Raw genomic sequence first — 21,185 nt, forward strand, 5'->3', positions numbered from 1 at the left:
AATAATAATAATAATCATCGTCTTATATTGAAAGCATATGGTGCCCTAAATGTAACTAAAGCTGAGCTGAGGAGCCAAACTTTTCCTTTCTCTGCTGTCACTAAAGAGGGACCGGGGCACCCACAGAGCACCGCTAGTAGCTGTTAATGAAGCAATGTTTTGTTTTTTTTTAATTTGAGGGTTGTCCCATTTCGTAGGGGAAGATTTCAAGCACTACCCCTTGTAACTCAGTTCCAATGGGCAAGGGCGACACTCGAATCAAGGGGTAGGGGTAAAAAAAGAAATGGGATTGGGCCTAAGTCTATAACCAGGCATAAGCTCTATTGGTGCAAAAGGCCCCAATCATTTCTATGTGGCGCAATATTCTTGGATATTCCAGCATCTTGGCCAGGCAAATTTGTGCTGTTATGAAGGCCAAAGTACGTGCAACACTAGCTTGAAACTTTGTGCTGCTGAATTCACACTTTAACCATGTTATGTTACACTGCAAGTACAACCACATGACTTGTAGACCAACCACAGAGGGCCTTTTCTGTCACAGTCTCACTTCTTTAGTGAGCTCACAGATCAGTTTTTAATGCTTCATTAATAAAGATGAACCCGAACACATAGTAGTACACAGACCAAGACAGAGGCAGTGGTTGGTTTGGGCTCCTCGAGGCCCACTGAACCTCCTTCTAACCCCGTTTATGACACACCTATGCAGTTTTGCATGCCGTTATTAATCCCAGTGCTAGAGGTCACTGTATCTAAGCAATGACTTTTCTTCACATCTGTAGAAATTGCAAACTCTAACAAGATATATACAATGACAACTTTATTTTAACCTTTAACAGAGCAGAAACAACAGGAACTGATCTCTGCAGTTAGAAACCAAAAAAAAAAAAAACAGTTCCTGAAGACAGAGATGGGTGACAGACATGGGTGTCAAAGCTGGAAAAAAAAAAGAAATGCCTAAACTTCCTGTGCTGTGAGCAAGTATGTATTCAGCAGTATCACCCAGACAGAGTTACTCTGAGAGCTGAAGACTGTAGTGGAGACTTCACATCTGCAGATACAGCAAAAACCCACTTAATGGCATCAACACGTTTACAGAAGATCAAAGAGCTGAAGATGAATGAGGATATATATGCAAATTCAGAAATTCCAATAGAAAACACATCAACTCATTCAGACCACAGCAATTATTATAAGGACATCTACGCCAATGAAGATGATGTCCCAGAGACGAGTGTGACCAGAAGCCGTAAAGCGACTATGACCTCAGGTACTCACATACACACACACACATACGTATTATATATATATATATATATATATATATATATATATATATATATATATATATACATACATATGTATGTGTGTGTGTGTGTGTGTGTGTGTGTGTGTGTGTGTGTGTGTATACATACATGCGCACTCACCTATCTTCATGATGCTTCAAAAAGTTTACACAGCTTATTGTCTTCAGCCTCTTGTACTGTGTGACAATACACTGTTCTAGTTCTTACAGGTTCTAATAGTGACAAATCAGGGTGAACAGACACTCCACATTGCTCTGCTTGTAGCTCATTAATTAATATGCATTACAAAATGTGTATTTTTATTCAGAGTGGAGCTGGGCGATATGGCAAAAAATGTATCATGATACACAAAATTCATATCGTTCGATACTGATACCGCAATAAATGTCACTTCATTATTTCTTTCAAGCTTGAAGGCTGAATTTTGCTCCTGGGTGGTTAATTGCTGTTTTAAACTATCCTTTATGGTCAGAACACGACAAGCACTCACCAAACAATGGAACATTTCACAAATCAGTCTTGGCACAGTGGGAGAAAGTGTCTGAGCTGGTTTTACCAGCTGGAAAAGCACGGCCGCAGTTTTGTAATAGTCATAGTAAGAAAGAAAATCAATTGTTTTTAGCTGTCTGGTGACGAGTGCTCGGCTATGCCGTTACAAATGCTAAACAAGTGGCCAACAACAGTGCTAAACGGTTTAGCTTCTCAACAAATGCCGGATAGCAGACGACTGGATTTCGCTGTACTATCGTAGTAGTTTAAGTGCTTTTGTGTCATGTTTGATGTACAGTATCATCGGTTCGCTGTGTTCTGCGAGTGACGGAGTGCTGCTTTTACAGGTTCATTACAAATAACATTTTATATATACAGTGCATATATATATATATATATTGCACCCATCAAGCATAACATGTGAGTACCTCCTTGTTTCTACGGTCTATGTCTCATCTGCCTTCACATACATACAGTACTGCTCAAAATCTATTTATTTGTGTTTTTGTGTTTATTTGCTGAGAAAAGTGTTAATATTTGAATGAACAAAATTTATAGAATATTAATTAAGGATTATAAATATATATAAAATAAATTGTGATATTCTGGATGTTCGTGTGTTTGTTTAACCATTTTCAAACCTCTCCTTGAGGAAGCCCAGTATTATATGTAGTTAACAAGCAACTCTTGGTTGCTTTTCTCGCTCATCCATGTCTTTATGGACCTTGCTTTGTGCACTGGGGTGCAGTCATGTTGGAACAGGAAGGGGCCGTCCCCAAACTGTTCCCACAAAGTTGGGAGTATGAAATTGTCCAAAATCTCTTGGTCTGCTGAAGCATTAAGAGTTCCTTTCACCGGATCTAAGGGGCCGAGCCCAATTCCTGAAAAACGACCCCGCACCATAATCCCCCCTCCACCAAACTTTACACTTGGCACAATGCAGTCAGACAAGTACCGTTCTCCTGACAACCGCCAAACCCAGACTCATCCATCGGATTGCCAGGAGAAAAGTGTGATTAGTCACTCAATAGAACACGTCTCCACTGCTCTAGCGGCACTTTACACCACTGCATTTGATGCTTTGCATTGCGCTTGGTGATGAAAGGCTTGGATGCAGCTGCTCAACCATGGAAACTCATGCCATGAAGCTCTCTACGCTGCTCTTGAGCTAATCTGAAGGCTACATGAAGTTTGGAGGTCTGTTATGATTGACTCTGCAGAAAGTTGGTGACCTCTGCAGACTATGCACCTCAGCATCCGCTGACCCCGCTCTGTCATTTTACTTGGCCTACCACTTCGTGGCTGAGTGGCTGTCATTCTTAATCGCTTCCACTTTGTTATAATACCACTGACAGTTGACTGTGGAATATTTAGTAGTGAGGAAATTTCATGACTGGACTTGTTGCACAGGAGGCATCTGAACCCAGTACCACGCTGGAATTCACTGAGCTCCTGAGATTGACCCATTCTTTCACTGTCTGTAGAAGCAGTCTGCAGGCCTAGGTGCTTGGTTTCATACACTGTAGCCATGGAAGTGATTGGAACACCTGAATTCAATGATTTGGATGGGAGAGTGAATTCTTTTGGAAACATAGTGTGTATAGCTGCACTTTGTAGTTCTACAGTTACAGACTGTAGTCCATCTGTTTCTCTGCACACTTTGTTAGCCCCCTTTTACCCTGTTCTTCAGGGGTCAGGACCCCCATGCACAAAGCACGTACTATTTAAGTGGTGGATCATTCTCCGCACTGCAATAACACTGATGTGGTGGTGGTGTTAGTGTGTGTTGTGCTGGTCCGAGTGGATCAGAGTTTTTAAACATTGTGTCTGCTCACTGTCCACTCTATTAGACACTCTGCACAGTTTGTGTTGGTCATCCTTGAGTCCTTCATCAGTGGTCACAGGACATTGCCCACAGGACACTGTTGGCTGGATATTTTTGGTTGGTGGACTATTATCAGTCCAGCAGTGATGCTTAGGTGTTAAAAAAAACTCCAGCAGCACTGCTGTGTCTGATTCACTCAGACCAGCACAACACACACTAACACACCACCACCACCACCACATTAGTGTTATTGTAGTGCTGAGAATGATCCACCACCCAAATAGGACCTGCACTGTGAGGTTCCATTTTACCCTTTTACTATTTTAGCCCCCTTTTACCCTGTTCCTATTACCACTGAAGAACAGGGTAAAAGGGGACTAACAAAGTATCAGAGAAACAGACGGACTACAGTCTGTAACTGTAGAACTACAAAGTGCACCTATACAGTAAGTGGAGCTGATAAAATGGACAATGAGCGTAGAAACAAGGAGGTGAATTATTGAAGGGCTTGATAAATATAGATATAAATGTGCAATGATATCCCAAAAGAACTCTATAATGAAAAATTGTAAAACAGCCAACTTTCTATATCACAGAAATGTCATGAATTGAATTGGAGTTTTATTGTGCATCTTTCTAGTTTCCAGAATCAACACGACAATGAGAAGATACTACAGACTGACTGCAGTGTGTCTGGGGCTGCTGTGTGTTATCCTACTGGCTGCCATCACAGTGCTGTGGATCAAGTTCAACAACCTGACTATAGACAGAGACCAGTTACAGACCAATAATGATAACATGAAGAATGCAATGGGCCAATTACAGAAAGAAAAGGAAACAGTTCAGATGAAACTGTCAGAATTAGGTGAGTAAATAAAGCTTAAAGCCCTATGTTTGAGTCGCAATAAGACATAAGAGCTCCCTCCTCACTGATATGGACACATTACACGGGAATCAGAAGACTAACAGAGCCCAAAAACTGAAAGCTGTTGTTTTATATAAACACACACACACACACACACACACACACACACACACACACACACACACACACACACACAACACCAGAAGTGGTCAAAGACTTCTAGCACTGCTCGTTTTCTCTGAGTGCCACTCATCTGTCTATTACTCAACTGTCTATTACTGCATTCTGGGCCTGGGCAATATCTAAACATAATAAGTACGATATTTTAAAAAAAGGTTAAATAATTAAATTCCTCTACTGAATGATAATCACATTAAACATGTAACGTTGAGTAATTCACCTTTTTGAAAGTTGTTTTATTTCTTATTTTAAGAGCAAATAAATGCATTTCTGGCTGTTTCTTCTCTTTTTAAGGAGACACACAGAAGTGGCTTGTGTGCTAACACCTGCTGGAGAAACTGTAGACTGCTCCAAGTGCTCAACTGATTTAGCAATTTCTTCCATTTTTCTGAAAATGTGTGTTGAGCTTTCAGATTGATAAATTACGTTAAAGCGGAATATTCAAAAAGGGGCCACATAGCTGTGATAGCAGACTGCAGCTGCTGCAATTGACCTGAATACCAAATTCGTCAGTGGCAGTTCTTCAGATACTGCAGAAACTGTCCCATTAATAATTAGTAATAATCATTGCTCTGACTTAAAGCATTATATCTCAATCCAACCAATTTTAAATCTGAGAGCTGCCTTAAGAATATGACGGCCTGAGCTACATTTTGATGTAATGGGTTGAGGGGTTTGTGTGGCAGTGCATTTCACATTATAATAAACCGTCACTGCAAAATCCATCACCACCTCAAAAGGGGTATACATATAATTGAACCTAATCAGAGGATAGGCTGATTGATAAATTGAGGAAGGACAGTTTTAAAACTTATCAACATGACTAGTTCATATTTATACTTAGATTATCTGCTATACATGACATTTTCAGTGCTAACTTTGCAGTGCAAGTTGCCTCAATACCTGTATTATCTTGTGGAACATCTCCTTCCAAAACCATTGACATTAATATGGAGTTCCATCACTGATGGCTTTTTCTCTGAGGCACTTCAGAACAGTAGTTTTATTGGAAAGTGTATCTTTATTATCTGTGTTTACAGTAAAATAGGACGATTTAGAGTAAACATCATGTGGGCCTATTTTTTTTTTTTTTTGAAGAATTAGGCTACTGGCACCTCATACATCTATTATTATCTTTATTATTTTGAGATGAAGAGCCAGTGAACAGCCTTCTGGAGCTCCTGACTTTTAAACATGGTTCTGGTTCCTGTCACCACCACTGTACACAATTGACTCTGTATGGGTCATAAGAATGGAGCATCAACATCGTAATGATAGAATTATGCAGAAACTCTGAAAAATCAGATGGAAGTCCCTTTTAATTGACCTGATCTACTAATGCATGACGTTTTCTGTGAAAAGAGCAAAAACAGAGGTGTTTCAGAGACAGTTTCTACTACATCTCTACTGAGAAGAAGAGCTGGAGTGAGAGCAGAAAGGATTGCAAAGAGAGAGGAGCAGACCTGGTGATCATAAACAGCAGAGAAGAACAGGTGAGAGAGAGAGAGAGAGAGAGAGAGAGAGAGAGAGAGAGAGAGAGAGAGATACTACTGTTCTTCAGCTGTATATATTCACATTATGCCATATGTACCATTACAGGAGTTCATCAGCAAAGCATTTGGCAGCTATCAAGCTTGGATTGGTCTGACGGACACGGAGGAAAAAGGGGACTGGAAATGGGTGGACAACTCAACACTGATCACTGCGTAAGAGACCACTTAACTGAACTGAACTCTGCTTGTGATGCAGTTATTCACTTCTTCTAAGATGGTCTAGAGGTGTAACAGTGAACATAATCAGATTCTCTGTGTTTCAGGTTCTGGTGGACAGGGGAACCCAATGATCAAGGAGGAAATGAGGACTGTGTTATAACTGACTTGAGGTTTGTTTCAAACAACATACAAACCTGGGCTGATTATTCCTGTAATTATCCTGCAGTTGGAATCTGTGAGAAAAGGATTTAGTTTAGCCTACGTGAGAGTGAACAGCAAAAAGTCATTTTTTTTTATACTTTTAGAATGATATATATTTTACACTGCTGGTTTAGTCCTACAGCATTTACCTTATCAATGTCTTTTAAGGTGCAGCAAAGACAGTAAATGATTCTACCTGAACTTCTGAACTTGAGTAATTGACCCTTTGCCAAGTCCTGAGCTCTCAGTTACTGCCTGACAAGCTTTTGAACCCAGCATGTTAAATACTAACCCCCCAACACACACACACACACACACACACACACACACAGCCCACCGCAGCTTAGAGCTCCTTTCTCTGCTGTCTTTAGCTTACATGCTGTCTTTAGCATTAACTTAGCATTTAATGACGCATTAAACATTATAATACCAAGTACATTGGAGCTTCTTCTGGTTTGATGATTCTTGATTACTAAAAAATGTTGTACTCTTCTACTGGTTCCCCTCAGGGGTGTTGTCTGTCTGTTAGAGCAGTGGTGAGAATAGACATACAGTATTATAACTTTGGTTAATAAATTCTTGTGTTTCTTATTTTTTCTCAGTTCTCTTCATTTTTGTATTTTAACCCATTTATTCTTCTCATTTTAGCTGTGATAAACACAAGCAGGTGAAGTCTCCCCCTTTAGTAGTCTTAACCATCATATATTGCTGTGACAGACATGAGTAAATGATTCTCATGTTAGCATGTTAACTACCAAGTTAAACTGTACTTTATACCAAAAGTACACACAACTAAACAAGCATGGTCTGGACACCAGACATGTCTAGGCTGACTGACTGCATTAGGGGTTTGGGAGAAAACCATGCACATTTGAGTTCTGGAACAACTGTTAGTTACACTTTGTTAGTTATTTCAGGTCATGCAAACAGAAGAAAATTAGTGTAGAGATGGGGACACTGGAACATATGGCCCCTCCCAATTATAGAGTTCAGGTGCTTGAGCCACACCCATTGGTAACAGATGTTTTGTTGCAATCTTGTGGGTGCTGTTCTTGTTTCCGGTACAGCGATCTGTCTTCGCACATGCTCAGACAAACAACACTGAAATCGCTGAAGTGCTAAATAATCAGATTACTGGGCCAAAATCTAGCTTTCTAGGCCTTTATCCAAACTAAGAAATTGCAATATACTGTTTATATGGCCACTTGAATAACCATATAACTGCCCAAATCTGATTATACTAGACTATTTAGTGCATGTTTAAACTTGGCACTGTCTTATGATGCCACCTTTATAACAAGTCAGTTCTTGAAATTTCTGCCCTGCTAGATCTGCCCTGCTCAACCGTTAGTGCTATTATTGTCAAAGTGACGCTCCACATTAATGCCCTTCCAAGCTCACAGAGGTGTGATGGTCAGATGTCTGCATACTTTTGGTTATATAGTGTATGACCCGTGCAACTGGACACAAACACGTTTTGAACTTGTTGTCCACCAGGTGATTCTGAAGTCTTACACCACACTTCACAGCACTAAAATACAGAATTAAAACTCAGCTTAACTGCCAACTGAATAAGGGTGTTTTATTGATTTTAATGTGAATTATGCATAATGTACTTCAAAAACAACACCCTTCTTTACTTGCCCTCTAGTGGCACCCTAGTGCAGCTTGTACTTTACAAAAGCACCACTCTAAAGGCAAACTCACGTCCTTACTGCCCTCTAGTGCCAGCCTAGTGCAACTCCCATAATATGTTCCACTCAAGTCTGCTTTTTCAGACCATTCCTTACCCTTTTTAATACATTTGCTTGACAGTTGACTGAAATTGTTGCTACTGAGCAATATAAGAAACACTAAGTAAAAAAGTCTGATAACAACTTGGTGTACAAGGATAATGTAAAAAAACCAAACCAAATTACACCATCCATGTCCAAAAATGTTGGGACGCTGTAAGAAATGTACATGAAACAAAATGCAATGATGTCCAAATTATTTAAACCTTATATTTAATTTAAAAACTACAAAGACAACATAAGTGTTGAACCTGATTTTTTTTTAAATATATGCAAAAAATATATCCAACACAACATAACACAAGATGTACATTAACGATTTTCTGTTATTTTGATTCACCGGAGAGAGCAAGGTCAAATGTGCTCTCTTGCACTCCTGGCCGCTGTCATCAGCCTCGACTGAACTTGCAATCTACCGATGTGGTTAAGAATGGTTAAAAATCAGATTTAAATAGTTATAGTCTGTTTTATAGTAAATGTTTGTGCTTTGTCTCATTGCACTAACCTGATTCAACTTATTGGCTCATTAAAAGCCTCCTTGTTGGCTGATTCAGGTGTGTAAAGCAGAGAAACCACAAAAAGTGCATAATGTCACCTGTGATGGATATCTAAAGAAGAATGCTTTAAAAAAGCACTGTCAATAAACACTGTCCATCACTGCACTGACAAATACAAGTTGAGACTGTGTGATGCACAGTATGTCAACAATGTCCAGAAACGCAGCAGCTTCTTTGGGCTAAAAGTCATCTAAAGTAGACTGATCCACAGTGGAAACGTATTGTGGAGTTTCCTTTAGATCATTTATAGAAATACTGGCGTCGTGTTCCCTGAGCCAAAGAATAAAAGGACCATCCAGGTTACTACCAGCATAAAAGGCAAAAGCCAGGATCTGTCATGTTACGTCTGATACGAGGTACTAGTAGTGGCTCACTTGCGCATCTGTGAAAGCTTCCTTAACACTGAGCACATTTTGGAGCAACCTATGCTGCCTTTTAGACGATGTCTTTTTTAGGGACATCCATGCTTATTTCAACATGAGAATGTCAAGCCATAATCTGCACGTTACCACAGCATGGCTGGATAAGAGCAGGTGCTAGACTGGCCTACCTGGTAGACTTGTCTCCCACTGAAAAGGTGTGCAAAACAAAACACTGAAGGCTGTGTTGAACAGCTGAAGAATGTAACAAAAAAAACAGCCAAAAATTAAGCCTCCAAAGCTGGACCCGTCTTCAGCCCCCAAACGTTTTATTAAGTGTTGTTAAAAGGAAAGTTCTGTAACACAGTGGTAGACGTACTCCTGTGCCAACCTTTTTGGAATATGTTCCATGCATTAAATTTGAAATGACCATATGATGTTAATAAGGTACAACATAAAATATTGTGTTTCTGTCTCATTTCACTATTTGTCCTAACAGAGTCTGTGCTCACAAGCAACTCTAAGTCCTGAAAGCGAGGGTCAAGCACTGTAGCCATTTTGAGCCAATCATAATTAAGTGCAGCTTTCCGCTCTGACAAGTCCTTCATGAAGGCGGTCTTGAATTTCACAATGTAAGCAGAATCCTCATCAGAGACCTTCATAGTGTGGTCCAGGAATCACAGGACAGGCAAGACCGCAGAACATGAGACGCAAGTCTCTCCACCAAGAAGATGAGTCACATGTCTGCAGTGAGAAAGAAATAAAAATAAATTAGTTCATCAATTACAGTGATCAATTTAGGCGATAATGATTCAGAAAATAATTTACACTGTTCCATTTACCTGCATGGTTCAAGGATGGCTGTTTCCAAGACGACGGATCATAAACAGTGTGGAACACCTTGTGGAAACATCCTGGATTAGGGGTCATTTTCCTGGTGCCCTTTACTCTTTATACAGTTCCACTGTGGTGGCTGGACTGCGTCTGAAATGACCCACAATCTTGCGGCACTTTGCTAGAACATCATTAAATCCACAACTGTCCAGGCGCACAGTGACGGATCTCTGACTAACATGCGCAGCACACGGCATCTGCTGAAATGGGAGCCGTCTCGCTGTTGCCATCATGTTTCTGCACAATCGGCGCCAATTGTTGTCACATTTAGCTCAATTTTCCAGAACTACAGAAAAAAGGTCTGCGCAGTTTCCTGCATGATGTCTGTTGTTGGCTTTCTCTACAGTGAGGGCGAAAGATGCGATCACCTGCATTCAGCAGGTCGTGTTTTGGCTGCTTTTCGTCTCCATAAAGCTGCCTGATCTTCCCCGCCATGGTTTTCCTACACGGGAGTTCGTGAGCAGGTCCGGTGTCGCGGTCTAACACAGACTGTAGCCCCCTGTCCTCGACCCCCGACAGCGGTCTGCAGTCTGCTGCGATCCATTTAGCCGGGGAGTTGTTTCAGACCCAGACTTCCTTATTTCGGCCCTGAACCCGGTCGCCTGGTCCAGTGCGGGCCGGCTGGGCCGGTTATTTACCGCTGAAAGCAGCTGTTTGGCATTGAGATGGTATTTTAGGCTTGAGCAGCTTCGGTGAGCAGCAAACGCCTTTTTGCACAACTTGCATACAACAGCAGTCTTTTGGAAAGTCCCATCAGGACGTTTTTTAAAGCGAAAGTCCCTCAGTGGACCAAGAGAAGCGGCTTCGTCGTCCATCGTTGTTGTTTACGGATGTCGCTTGTGCATCAGATTTACAGGCGTGCCAGAACACGCGAATACAAAGGTTCCGGCTCCACCTTTGGGGGTGTAGCTGCAGCAACAGTAATGAGATGAGCAATATCAGAGCATATTCAGAATTGGCTTCCAACACGGCATTGGGGCGTTCTTAATGATGTAAATGAATGGAATGAAGCGGCACAAAAAAAACAAGCATTTCTCCAACATTGACACTTCCATGTTCATTTAATAAGAAAAAGTCTAAAAGTCAGCTTAAGTTATAAACAAGAAAAGGGTCAGTATGGGAGAGTTTGAAAGAACAGAACACAGTACAATTGAAAATCCTAAATAAAGAAGAAAAACAACAACTACCGACTCTGGTTCTAAAAATATGGGAATATTTGTGGACATCTGACAGCTCTTTCCATTTTACCTGGTGTCCTGTTTGTACTGCCAAAATAAAAATCCATGTTTTTTTTTCCTAAGTACAGATTCCATCAACATCCATCTGAAATTCTTGTAAAGGAAGTCAAACAACCAAAAGTGTATGGGTGCTCTATGAGTTCTAGCATAAACCATTATAGTGTTACGGAATGGCAGAGAGGTGGACCCAAGTGCAGAGAGGAGAACCTGTGATAAAGGGTCTTAAATAAATGAATGAGGTGATGAAGTGCAAATGGAGTGATTCTGCACGTTGGGGTTGAGGTGACTCAGAGCCAGGCTCGAACCGCTGATGTACTGAATCCGAGGAGATACCGCTGTGCCACCGGGAAGCACAAGCGAAAACAGGAAAAACCACATCAACGTATGGGAATGAAAAACGTCAGGAAAGGGCAGACAAAGGGGACGCTGGAAGCAGCGTGCTCAAACGAAGGCTGAGCAAGAAAAGTTCAGTAATCAGAAAACCAAAGGCACGTCCTCTGTGATCATGAGAGGAAGATAAGCTTTATGTTTCACCTGTTTGTTCTTTGTAGAACACTTTGTTTGGCTTGGAGCCGTTTCTTGTTTAGGCCTTCTTTTTGTCTATTAAGTATTTTTGGGGCAATTTGGTTTTTGCAGCTCTTTTTTTCAGTCCCTTTTAAATACCTGTCTGGGCTAAGTGCCGTAGTCACTCCTCTAGAAAGGTGTGACGAAGTGCTGCTGTTTCCTGCGGTCTTAAGTAGAGGAGTCCACAGGTGTGCCAGGTTGGTCCTAAGGGCTTCTGGGAATTGGAGTTTGCTGAACTGGTGGCGCCTCTCCACTGTTGCCCTCTGCTGGCGGCCAGCGGCACAGGCTGGACCCTCACATATATATGCTTAGTTTGATGATGTTCACCTCAAACCCTCAATAAAAAACATATCTTGTTTAAAACATTGAATAAAAACGATTTTAAAGAAATACTTTCACTTTTTTTACTTATTTATAAGCATGTTTTTTTACACTGAGTAAAAAAGTAAGTCATACTTCAACTTTTGCTTAGATATAAGTTCTAAGCTTGCCTAAAGTAGTTATCAGCCTAGAAAAAGTCTAGAAATTGGCTTTGCATCTGCTCCCAGCTAGGCATAAAAGATACACCCCAGTCTTGGTGAAAATTCATTTGACGGCCAGTTGGTGCAATGGCCTAAAAATTATGCCCAGAATGTTATGACTGACCAGGCATAAGCCCTATTGGTGCAAAAGGCCCCAATCATTTCTGTGCCAGGAAATATTCCTAGATATTCCAGCATCTTGGCTAGGCATACTTTGCAAACCAAAGTATGTGCCACACTATCATGAAAGTCTGCAATGCATTGAGTTCACACTTCAGCCACATGAAGTTCTTCTGCGGATACAACAACCTCAGACACAGATGGTATGAAAGTGTCAAAGCTGATATGAAACACCTAAACTTCCTGTCCTGAGAACAAGTATGTATTCAGCAGTATCACCCAGACAGAGTCACTTTGAGAGCTGAAGACTGCAGTGGAGACTTCACATCTGCAGAAACAGCAAAAACCCACTTAATGGCATCAACACGTTTACAGAAGATCAAAGAGCTGAAGATGAATGAGGATATATATGCAAATTCAGGAATTACAGACAACACATCAACTCATTCAGACGACAGCAATGATTATGAGGACATCTACGCCAATGAAGATGATGTCCCAGAGACGAGTGTGACCAGAAGCCGTAAAGGAGCTATGACCTCAGGTACAGACACACACACACACACACACACACACACACACACACACACACACACACACACACACACACACACACACACAAGGCCTATACCAAAAAGCACCAACCAACATGCAGATCTAGGGGTCAAGGGAGGTTTAGATGGAGTTGTGTGACGTCACAACATGGAACTCCAATTCAGTTACACATCTGAAAAGTGTTTGGTGCTGAGTTTCATCAAATATTCACTCATATTTCTCAAGGTGAGCAGTTTGAATGTGTATCTGTGTAACACTGTAATATACAAATATAAATATACACGCCCACTCACCCACAATCTTCATCACGCTTTAAAACGTTTACACAGCTTATGGGCTTCAGCCTCTTGTACTGTGTGACAGAACCTGTAAGAACTAGATCAGTGTATTAACAGTGACAAATCAGGGAGAACAGACATTCCACATTAATCTTGTTGCTCATTAATGAATTTAGTGTTGAATAGAGTGTTGCTTATAAACATTGCCTGGCCTTCCGGGGTTGTAGGCCCAAATGTTTGTTAAGCAGCCTCAAACCTTATAAGGTTACACAGGCGAATGTTCACCCACTCAGCAAACTCGGAGAGAAAGAGGAAGAGAGTGCATGAGAGAGAGAGAGAGAGAGAGAGAGAGAGACAAAGAGGGCCGCAATAGAGGGTATAACGCCTAATATGACAAAAGAGGACGCGAGAGAAAATGAACCTTTTGAGATTGAAACTGTGCGATTGAGGTCACATGTACGAGAGAAAGTTTGGTTGTGAGAGAGGCGGTTTGCAAAGGGCTCTTTATTCAGCTACAACAGTCAGTCTGCTGGTAATTAAGCAGAAGTAACTGACACTCATACATCGTAGTTTCAAATGCACTTTTGATGGGTTCCTACTTTCCTGAGTATTTTAAAATTTTAATACTGGGTTCTCAGAGATGAGCAGAGACGAGATCACAGTCCAACTTAACTTAAATGAATAACTCAGGAATGGCATACAAAACCAAGGGGGAAACGGTGCTGTGTCTCAGGATAGCACTCGGCTCTACTGCTAGCTGGATGGGCTACTGGAGCTGCAGGTTAAAATGTTTTATGCTGTTCTGTGTTCAGGAAATGAATATTTTCTTCACATTAAAAACATTCTAGTGTATAAACTGTATAACGTGTATAAACTGTGGTTTTGCTGAAATGGTCCATCTTAATTTTGGACTCTCTCTAGAGCGCCCGCTAGTGTTCCAGAAATCCAGAACACATAGATCTCTTTACAAGTTTTCTGGGGCTACTCTCTTTACTGCTAGACTCGTGCCGTTTTCCTAAGCAAATAGTCCTACCCCTCAAAATTCCCAGCAACAAAAGACTAAATAATTGCTACTAAACCGAATGACTAAATTAACTGAAAGAACTAGGCATATAACAATACTTTTATCTCTACTTAAATACATTAGTGCCAAATGTTTTCTATTGGTGAAAGGTCTGCAATGCAGGCAGGCCAGTTCAGCATCCCGGACTCTGCCGAAGCCATGCTGTTGTGATGGATGCAGGATGTGTCTTGCTGAAATATGCAAGGCCTTCCCTGATAGAGACGTTGTCTGGATGGGAGCATACTGTATGTTGTTCTAAAACCTCTATGTACTGTTCAGCATTGATGGTGCCTTGATGATAGGCACTAATGCAACCCTATACCATCAGAGCTACCGGCTTTTCAACTGTGTTGGAAGCTGGGTGGTCCCTCTTCTTTCCAGTCTGCAGGACAGCATCCATGGTTTTGATTAATCTGAGCACAGAACAGTTTTCCATTCTGCCTAAGTCTATTTTGAATAAGCTTTGGCCCAGAGAAGACGTCAGTGTTTCTGGATCATGTTGACATATGGCTTCTTCTTTGCGTAATACAACTTTAACTTGCATTTACGGATTGCATGGCAAACATAATGTTCACAGACAATGATTTCTGGAAGTGTTACTGAGTGCATGCAGTAATTTCCAGTACAGAATGCCTGTTTTCCATGCAGTGCTGCCTAAGGGATTGAAGATCACAAGCATCCAATATTAACCGTCTGCCTTGTCCCTTGTGCACAGGGATTCTCTGAATCTTTTGATGGTATTATGTACTGCAGATGGTGGGATATCCAAAGTCTTCGCAATCTCATGTTGAGGAACATTTTTCTGAAGTGTTCCACAATTTTTAGGCACAGTTTTTCGCAGATTGGTGAACCTCTGTCCATCTTTGCTTCTGAGAGACTGTGGCTCTAAAGTATTCTTTTTATAACCAGTCATGTGAGGTTAGTTGCAAAATGCTCCCACAAGTTCCCATATCTGAACATTCTTCTCTCTTCTCTGAATTCATTTGTCCACATTATTTGATACTTACAGTTAGACACAAGCAGACACAGAAACAAACTGGGAGTTCCATAGAATCTGTCTGTTTTCCACTGTGACAATAGTTGTTAGACTGGGACCTAATGCAGCCCTGCACAGCACTGGCTTAACGTGATGCATCCTAGACCTTAAATAATGCTTGAGAATGAGAGAGAGGTGCGATCGAGATAGAAAATGAGCCCCCTTTTACCCTGTTCTTTAATGGTCATGACCCCCACAGGACCACCACTGAGCAGGTATTATGTGGGTGGTGAATCACTCTCAGCACTGCATTTATACTGACGTGGTGGTGGTGTGTTGAACTGGTAATAATGGATCAGTCACAGCAGAACTTCCTCAGTGGTCACAGGATGCTGTTATCTGGATATTTTGGTAGGTGAACATATATACACTGCTCAAAAAAATAAAGGGAACACTTAAACAACACAATATAACTCCAAGTAAATCAAACTTCTGTGAAATCAAACTGTCCACTTAGGAAGCAACACTGATTGACAATCAATTTCACAGCTGTTGTGCAAATGGAATAGACAACAGGTGGAAATTAATGGCAATTAGCAAGGCACACTCAATAAAGGAGTGGTTCTGAAGGTGGGGACCACAGACCACTTCTCAGTACCTTTCTGCTTTCTGGCTGATGTTTTGGTCACTTTTGAATGTTGGTGGTGCTTTCACACTCGTGGTAGCATGAGACGGACTCTACAACCCACACAAGTGGCTCAGGTAGTGCAGCTCATCCAGGATGGCACAATCAATGCGAGCTGTGGCAAGAAGGTTTGCTGTGTCCGTCAGCGTCCAGGAGACAGGCCAGTACACCAGGAGACGTGGAGGAGGCCGTAGGAGGGCAACAATCCAGCAGCAGGACCGCTACCTCCGCCTTTGTGCAAGGAGGAACAGGAGCAGCACTGCCAGAGCCCTGCAAAATGACCTCCAGCAGGCCACAAATGTGCATGTGTCTGCACAAACCTCCTAATGCAGGACAATGCTAGACCTCATGTGGCTGGAGTGTGTCAGCAGTTCCTGCAAGATGAAGGCATTGAAGCTATGGACTGGCCCACCCGTTCCCCAGACCTGAATCCGATTGAGCACATCTGGGACATCATGTCTCGCTCCATCCACAAACGCCACGTTGCACCACAGACTGTCCAGGAGTTGGCGGATGCTTTAGTCCAGGTCTGGGAGGAGATCCCTCAGGAGACCATCCGCCACCTCATCAGGAGCATGCCCAGGCATTGTAGGGAGGTCATACAGGCACGTGGAGGCCACACACATTACTGAGCCTCATTTTGACTTGTTTTAAGGACATTACATCAAAGTTGGATCAGCCTGTCGTGTGTTTTTCCACTTTAATTTTGTGTGTGACTCCAAATCCAGGCCTCCATTGGTTAATAAATTTGATTTCCATTGATGATTTTTGTGTGATTTTGTTGTCAGCACATTCAACTTTGTACAGAACAAAGTATTCACTGAGAATATTTCATTCATTCAGATCTGGGATGTTATTTGAGTGTTCCCTTTATTTTTTGAGCAGTTTATATTACCCACCCCAACTTAATGTTGTACAAAGCGTGTATGTGTAGGTATCATGCAGTCCACCAGCATGGACTCCAATTTCCAGAACTCTTTGGGTGATCATGTGACCCTGTCTCCATCACACACCTGTCAGACAGTGTGTCCCAGTTCAGAGGCTGCATCCTTTGGAGGACGCAGTCTGTGAAGGCATGTAGGCCCCTGAAGGCTGAACCGAAATGAGATGGTCTGCCCTACAGTGGATCTTCTGTTTGCGTCACAGCATCGCTGTTCCCGCCCTTACCGTTGCACCTTGAACACCACTGCTGTTAAGTTATTTTAAAGTTCTTTAAAGATGGAGCCAGAAACGTTCATTTTAATTGTTTTTGTTGTATTAGAGCTGGAGATACTTTACCACCAGCTACTGATGAGCTGCATCTCCACCATTCAGATATGGCCAATACGAAGAATGGCAAATGAGGCTGAAGCTGGTTTCCTACTTGTTTGCCAACGAGTTGTTCAAATATTTTTGGTTCCACCTTAAATGGTGCAGCAGTTACATTCTAGTATCTATCACAGAAATGTCATGCATTTAGGTAAAGTGAATACACTGAATTGGTGAATATTATTGTGTATCTTTCTAGTTTCCAGAGTCAATACGGTAGGAAGAAGATACTGCCGACTGACTGCAGTGTGTCTGGGGCTGCTGTGTGTTCTCCTGCTGACTGCCATCACAGTGCTGTGGATCAAGTTCAACAACCTGACTACAGAGAGAGACCAGATACAGACCAGCTACATCAACCTGGCTAGAGAGAGAGACCAGTTACAGACCAGCTACATCAACCTGACTAGAGAGAGAGACCAGTTACAGACCAGCTACATCAACCTGACTAGAGAGAGAGACCAGTTACAGACCAGCTACATCAACCTGACTAGAGAGAGAGACCAGATACAGACCAGCTACATCAACCTGACTAGAGAGAGAGACCAGATACAGACCAATAATGAGAACATGGCAAATGAGATGGTCCAATTACAGAAAGAAAAGGAAACGCTTCAGAAGAATTTGGCAGAATTAGGTGAGTAAATAAAGCTCAAGTTAGTGATCAGAAGGAAACTAGAACTACTAGAACTACTCTAGAACTACTCTTAGTAGCTCATGACTGGGGGCCGTAAGATCAAGAAAAAATCCATAAAATCAATATAATGCAGTAAGATATATCGGAGCACCCTCCCGACTGATGTGGACACATTATACAGGAATCACAAGGCAAACAGAGCCTAAAAACAGAAAATTGTTGTTTTTATATAAAGACACTCACAACAGCAGGTGTGCACTGCTCAGCGTCTCTGAGTGCCACTCAACTATGACTCAGCTCTCTATTACTATATTCTAGGCCTGGGAAAAATCGAAATATTGATATGATACTTAAAAACATGTTAAACAATAAAGTGCCCCATTGTATTAAAATCACATAAATAATGTAACATTGAGTGTCACCATCTTTTTGAAATATTTGTGGCTGTTTCTTCTCTAGGCAGCACGGTGGCGTGGTGGGTAGCGCTGTCGCCTCACAGCAAAGAGGGCCTGGGTTCGATTCCCCGAGCGGGTGACCGGGGTCCTCTCTGTGTGGAGTTTGCATGTTCTCCCCGTGTCTGTGTGGGTTTCCTCCGGTTTCCTTCCAAAGACATGCAGTCAGGTTGATTGGACATGCTAAATTACCCCTAGGTGTGAGTGTCTGTCTGTCTGCCCTGCGATGGACTGGCGACCTGTCCAGGGTGTATCCTGCCTTCCGCCCGAAGACTGCTGGGATAGGCTCCAGCACCCCCCCGCGACCCTGACGGAGGAGCGGATTAGTAGATGGATGGATGGATGGATGTTTCTTCTCTATTTAAGGAGACACTTTTGTGCAAACACCACCCCCTGCTGGAGAAACTAGACTGATAAATCCCCTCTAAATGACCACGTGTCAAAGCCATTTTTTCATTTTTATGCAAATATGTCTTCAGGTGAGCTAAGACTAACAAACACTGTTGTGCTGTCACATTAGAGACACTTGGTGACTCTGAAGTCTGCAGCAACGACATTAAAGCACATTTATTTAAAGATGCTTTAATCGTCTCTTAAGAAAGAGCAACAACTAATGACTCCCTGAATGTTTCATGCTATTTTGAAATGTATAAACTGCTGAAAAGCCAGATATTTGAAAATGCGCCACACGACAGCACTGAGGAACAACAGGGAAGATGGGATAGCTGTGACTGAAGACTGCAGACAGCAACTGCTGTGATAGCAGACTAGCAGTCTTAATTCTGACTGTACGTTAAATAAAGACAGAGTATTAACATCTTAATGACTGAATTATGCAGAAAATCTGAAGAATCACTCGAGCTCCCCTTCAAATGAATTGACCTATTAATGCATGACTTTCTCTACGAAAAGAGCAAGAAAAGAAAACTTCCAATTTCTACTACATCTCTACTGAGAAGAAGAGCTGGAGTGAGAGCAGAAAGTTCTGCAGAGAGAGAGGAGCAGACCTGGTGATCATAAACAGCAGAGAAGAACAGGTGAGAGAGAGAGAGAGAGAGAGAGAGAGAGAGAGATACAGTGCACTACACCCCTTTAGCTGTTATCTAATCACATTATTCCATACTGTACCATGTCAGGAGTTCATCAGTGAAGCATTTGGCAGCTCTGAAGCTTGGATTGGTCTGAGGGATGTTGACACAGAGGGGGTCTGGAAATGGGTGGACAAATCAACACTGGCCGCTAAGTAAAGGACCACTGAGCTGAGCTCTGCTCATGATGCTGTATTCACTCTCTAAGAAGGTCTAGAGGTGTAATAGTGAAGACAATCTGATTCTCTGTGTTTCAGGTTCTGGTGGACAGGGGAACCCAATGATTATGGACGAAATGAGGACTGTGCTGTAACTGGCTATAAATATACTGGATCTGAACGAGTCTCAACCTGGGCTGATTATTCCTGTGATCGTCCTGCAGTTGGAATCTGTGAGAAAAGATTTTAGTTTAGTCTACATGAGGGTGAACAGCAGGACCTGAGTTTGTCTGTACGTTTAAGATTATATATGATATATTTTACACTCAAACAGCATTTATCTTACATTTTTGAAAAAATATGGATTTACTTGCATCAAAGAAAATAGTAAACTTTTGAATTCTGCCTGAACTTTTGTAGCAAATCAGTTACTGCCTGACAAGCTTTTGAGCCTGGCACTTACCCCCACCCCCCCAACACACACACACACACACACAGTCTTTTACTTTTATGTATATATATATATACTTTTTAAGCATTAACAGCCTATTACAGGAATCTACCATTAAACAGTATAATTCAGAATATTTCAGCAGTTGTTAAACTATTTTACCTCATTCTGTGACTCAAACGTGCTTTTGCGAACAACTTCTGGTGTTATTATTCTTGATGATTCTTACTTTTATACTTGTTTACTGTTTTCCCTCAGTCTCCTGTCCTTTATATTATGTATACCAGTGAGTGTTGGAACAGTTGTGAAAATAGTCTTATTATAAAGTTAGTGGACAATACAGGAACTGTTAATCTTTTATGCTAATGGAGCTGTAGTTCATGACGCTGCGTCATGGTGAAATTAGTCATTTCTTCATCTGAATGTTATGAAAACAGAGGATATGGTTGTTGATTTTAGGAAGTCTTTAACACAGCCCATACCTACATTCATGATTCTGATGTTAGCTGTGTTTAACTACTACTGTCATTAGTTACTACTGTCAAACCTGCCACTGTCATAGGATGCCACCTTTGCCACAAGACAGTTCCTGAAAGTTCTGTATATTTAAGAAAATGAACCTTTTAAGCCTGTTTTTAAGCAGCTTTGACCGTTGATGTTTTTGTCCTATTTTCAATTAAATATAGCGCTTGCACATCACTTTAAATCTGTTTTTATTTACATTTAAAAAGGAGGTTGTACTTTATTGAAATGAATTGTTTTAATGGAAATTATGCTTACTGTACAGAATGTACAAAACCAGCTTTCCTTCTTTATTGTCTTGTACTGGCACCATAAAGCAGCTTGAATTTTACAGAAGCAAAATCTTCAAGGTGAACTGACTTCCTTACTGCCCTCTAGCGCCACCCTAGTGAA

At 41.5% G+C, this 21,185-nt stretch overlaps 1 protein-coding gene and 1 long non-coding RNA gene across 2 annotated transcripts; one reads left to right on the forward strand and one right to left on the reverse strand.

Moving 5' to 3' along the window:
- Nucleotides 1-9,572: 9,572 nt before the first annotated feature.
- LOC108416329 lies at nucleotides 9,573-11,036 on the reverse strand. Its single transcript, XR_001857178.2, has 2 exons — nucleotides 10,128-11,036; nucleotides 9,573-10,029 (listed from the first exon to the last, which is right to left on the reverse strand). It is a non-coding gene; the product is annotated as an uncharacterized LOC108416329 (long non-coding RNA).
- Nucleotides 11,037-12,936: 1,900 nt separating this feature from the next.
- Nucleotides 12,937-20,950, forward strand: LOC119262039 (C-type lectin domain family 4 member M-like). The gene is made up of 5 exons (XM_037532892.1): nucleotides 12,937-13,166; nucleotides 17,687-18,121; nucleotides 19,486-19,610; nucleotides 19,710-19,816; nucleotides 19,919-20,950. The coding sequence occupies exons 1-5, from the start codon at nucleotides 12,977-12,979 to the stop codon at nucleotides 20,067-20,069; spliced, it is 1,008 nt and encodes a 335-aa protein (XP_037388789.1). The 5' UTR covers nucleotides 12,937-12,976; the 3' UTR covers nucleotides 20,070-20,950.
- Nucleotides 20,951-21,185: the final 235 nt, after the last annotated feature.

The sequence above is a fragment of the Pygocentrus nattereri genome, chromosome 22 (genome assembly GCF_015220715.1).
Source record: "Pygocentrus nattereri isolate fPygNat1 chromosome 22, fPygNat1.pri, whole genome shotgun sequence".
Classification (NCBI taxonomy): domain Eukaryota; kingdom Metazoa; phylum Chordata; class Actinopteri; order Characiformes; family Serrasalmidae; genus Pygocentrus; species Pygocentrus nattereri.

Excerpts from the sequence above, each read along its gene's own strand:
- LOC119262039 (XM_037532892.1), top strand. The coding sequence starts at position 12,977 with ATGGCATCAACACGTTTACAGAAGATCAAAGAGCTGAAGATGAATGAG. Across the intron at positions 18,122-19,485 it reads GAAGAATTTGGCAGAATTAG|AGCAAGAAAAGAAAACTTCC; the intron begins GTGAGTAAATAA and ends CTCTACGAAAAG. Across the intron at positions 19,817-19,918 it reads AAATCAACACTGGCCGCTAA|GTTCTGGTGGACAGGGGAAC; the intron begins GTAAAGGACCAC and ends TCTGTGTTTCAG.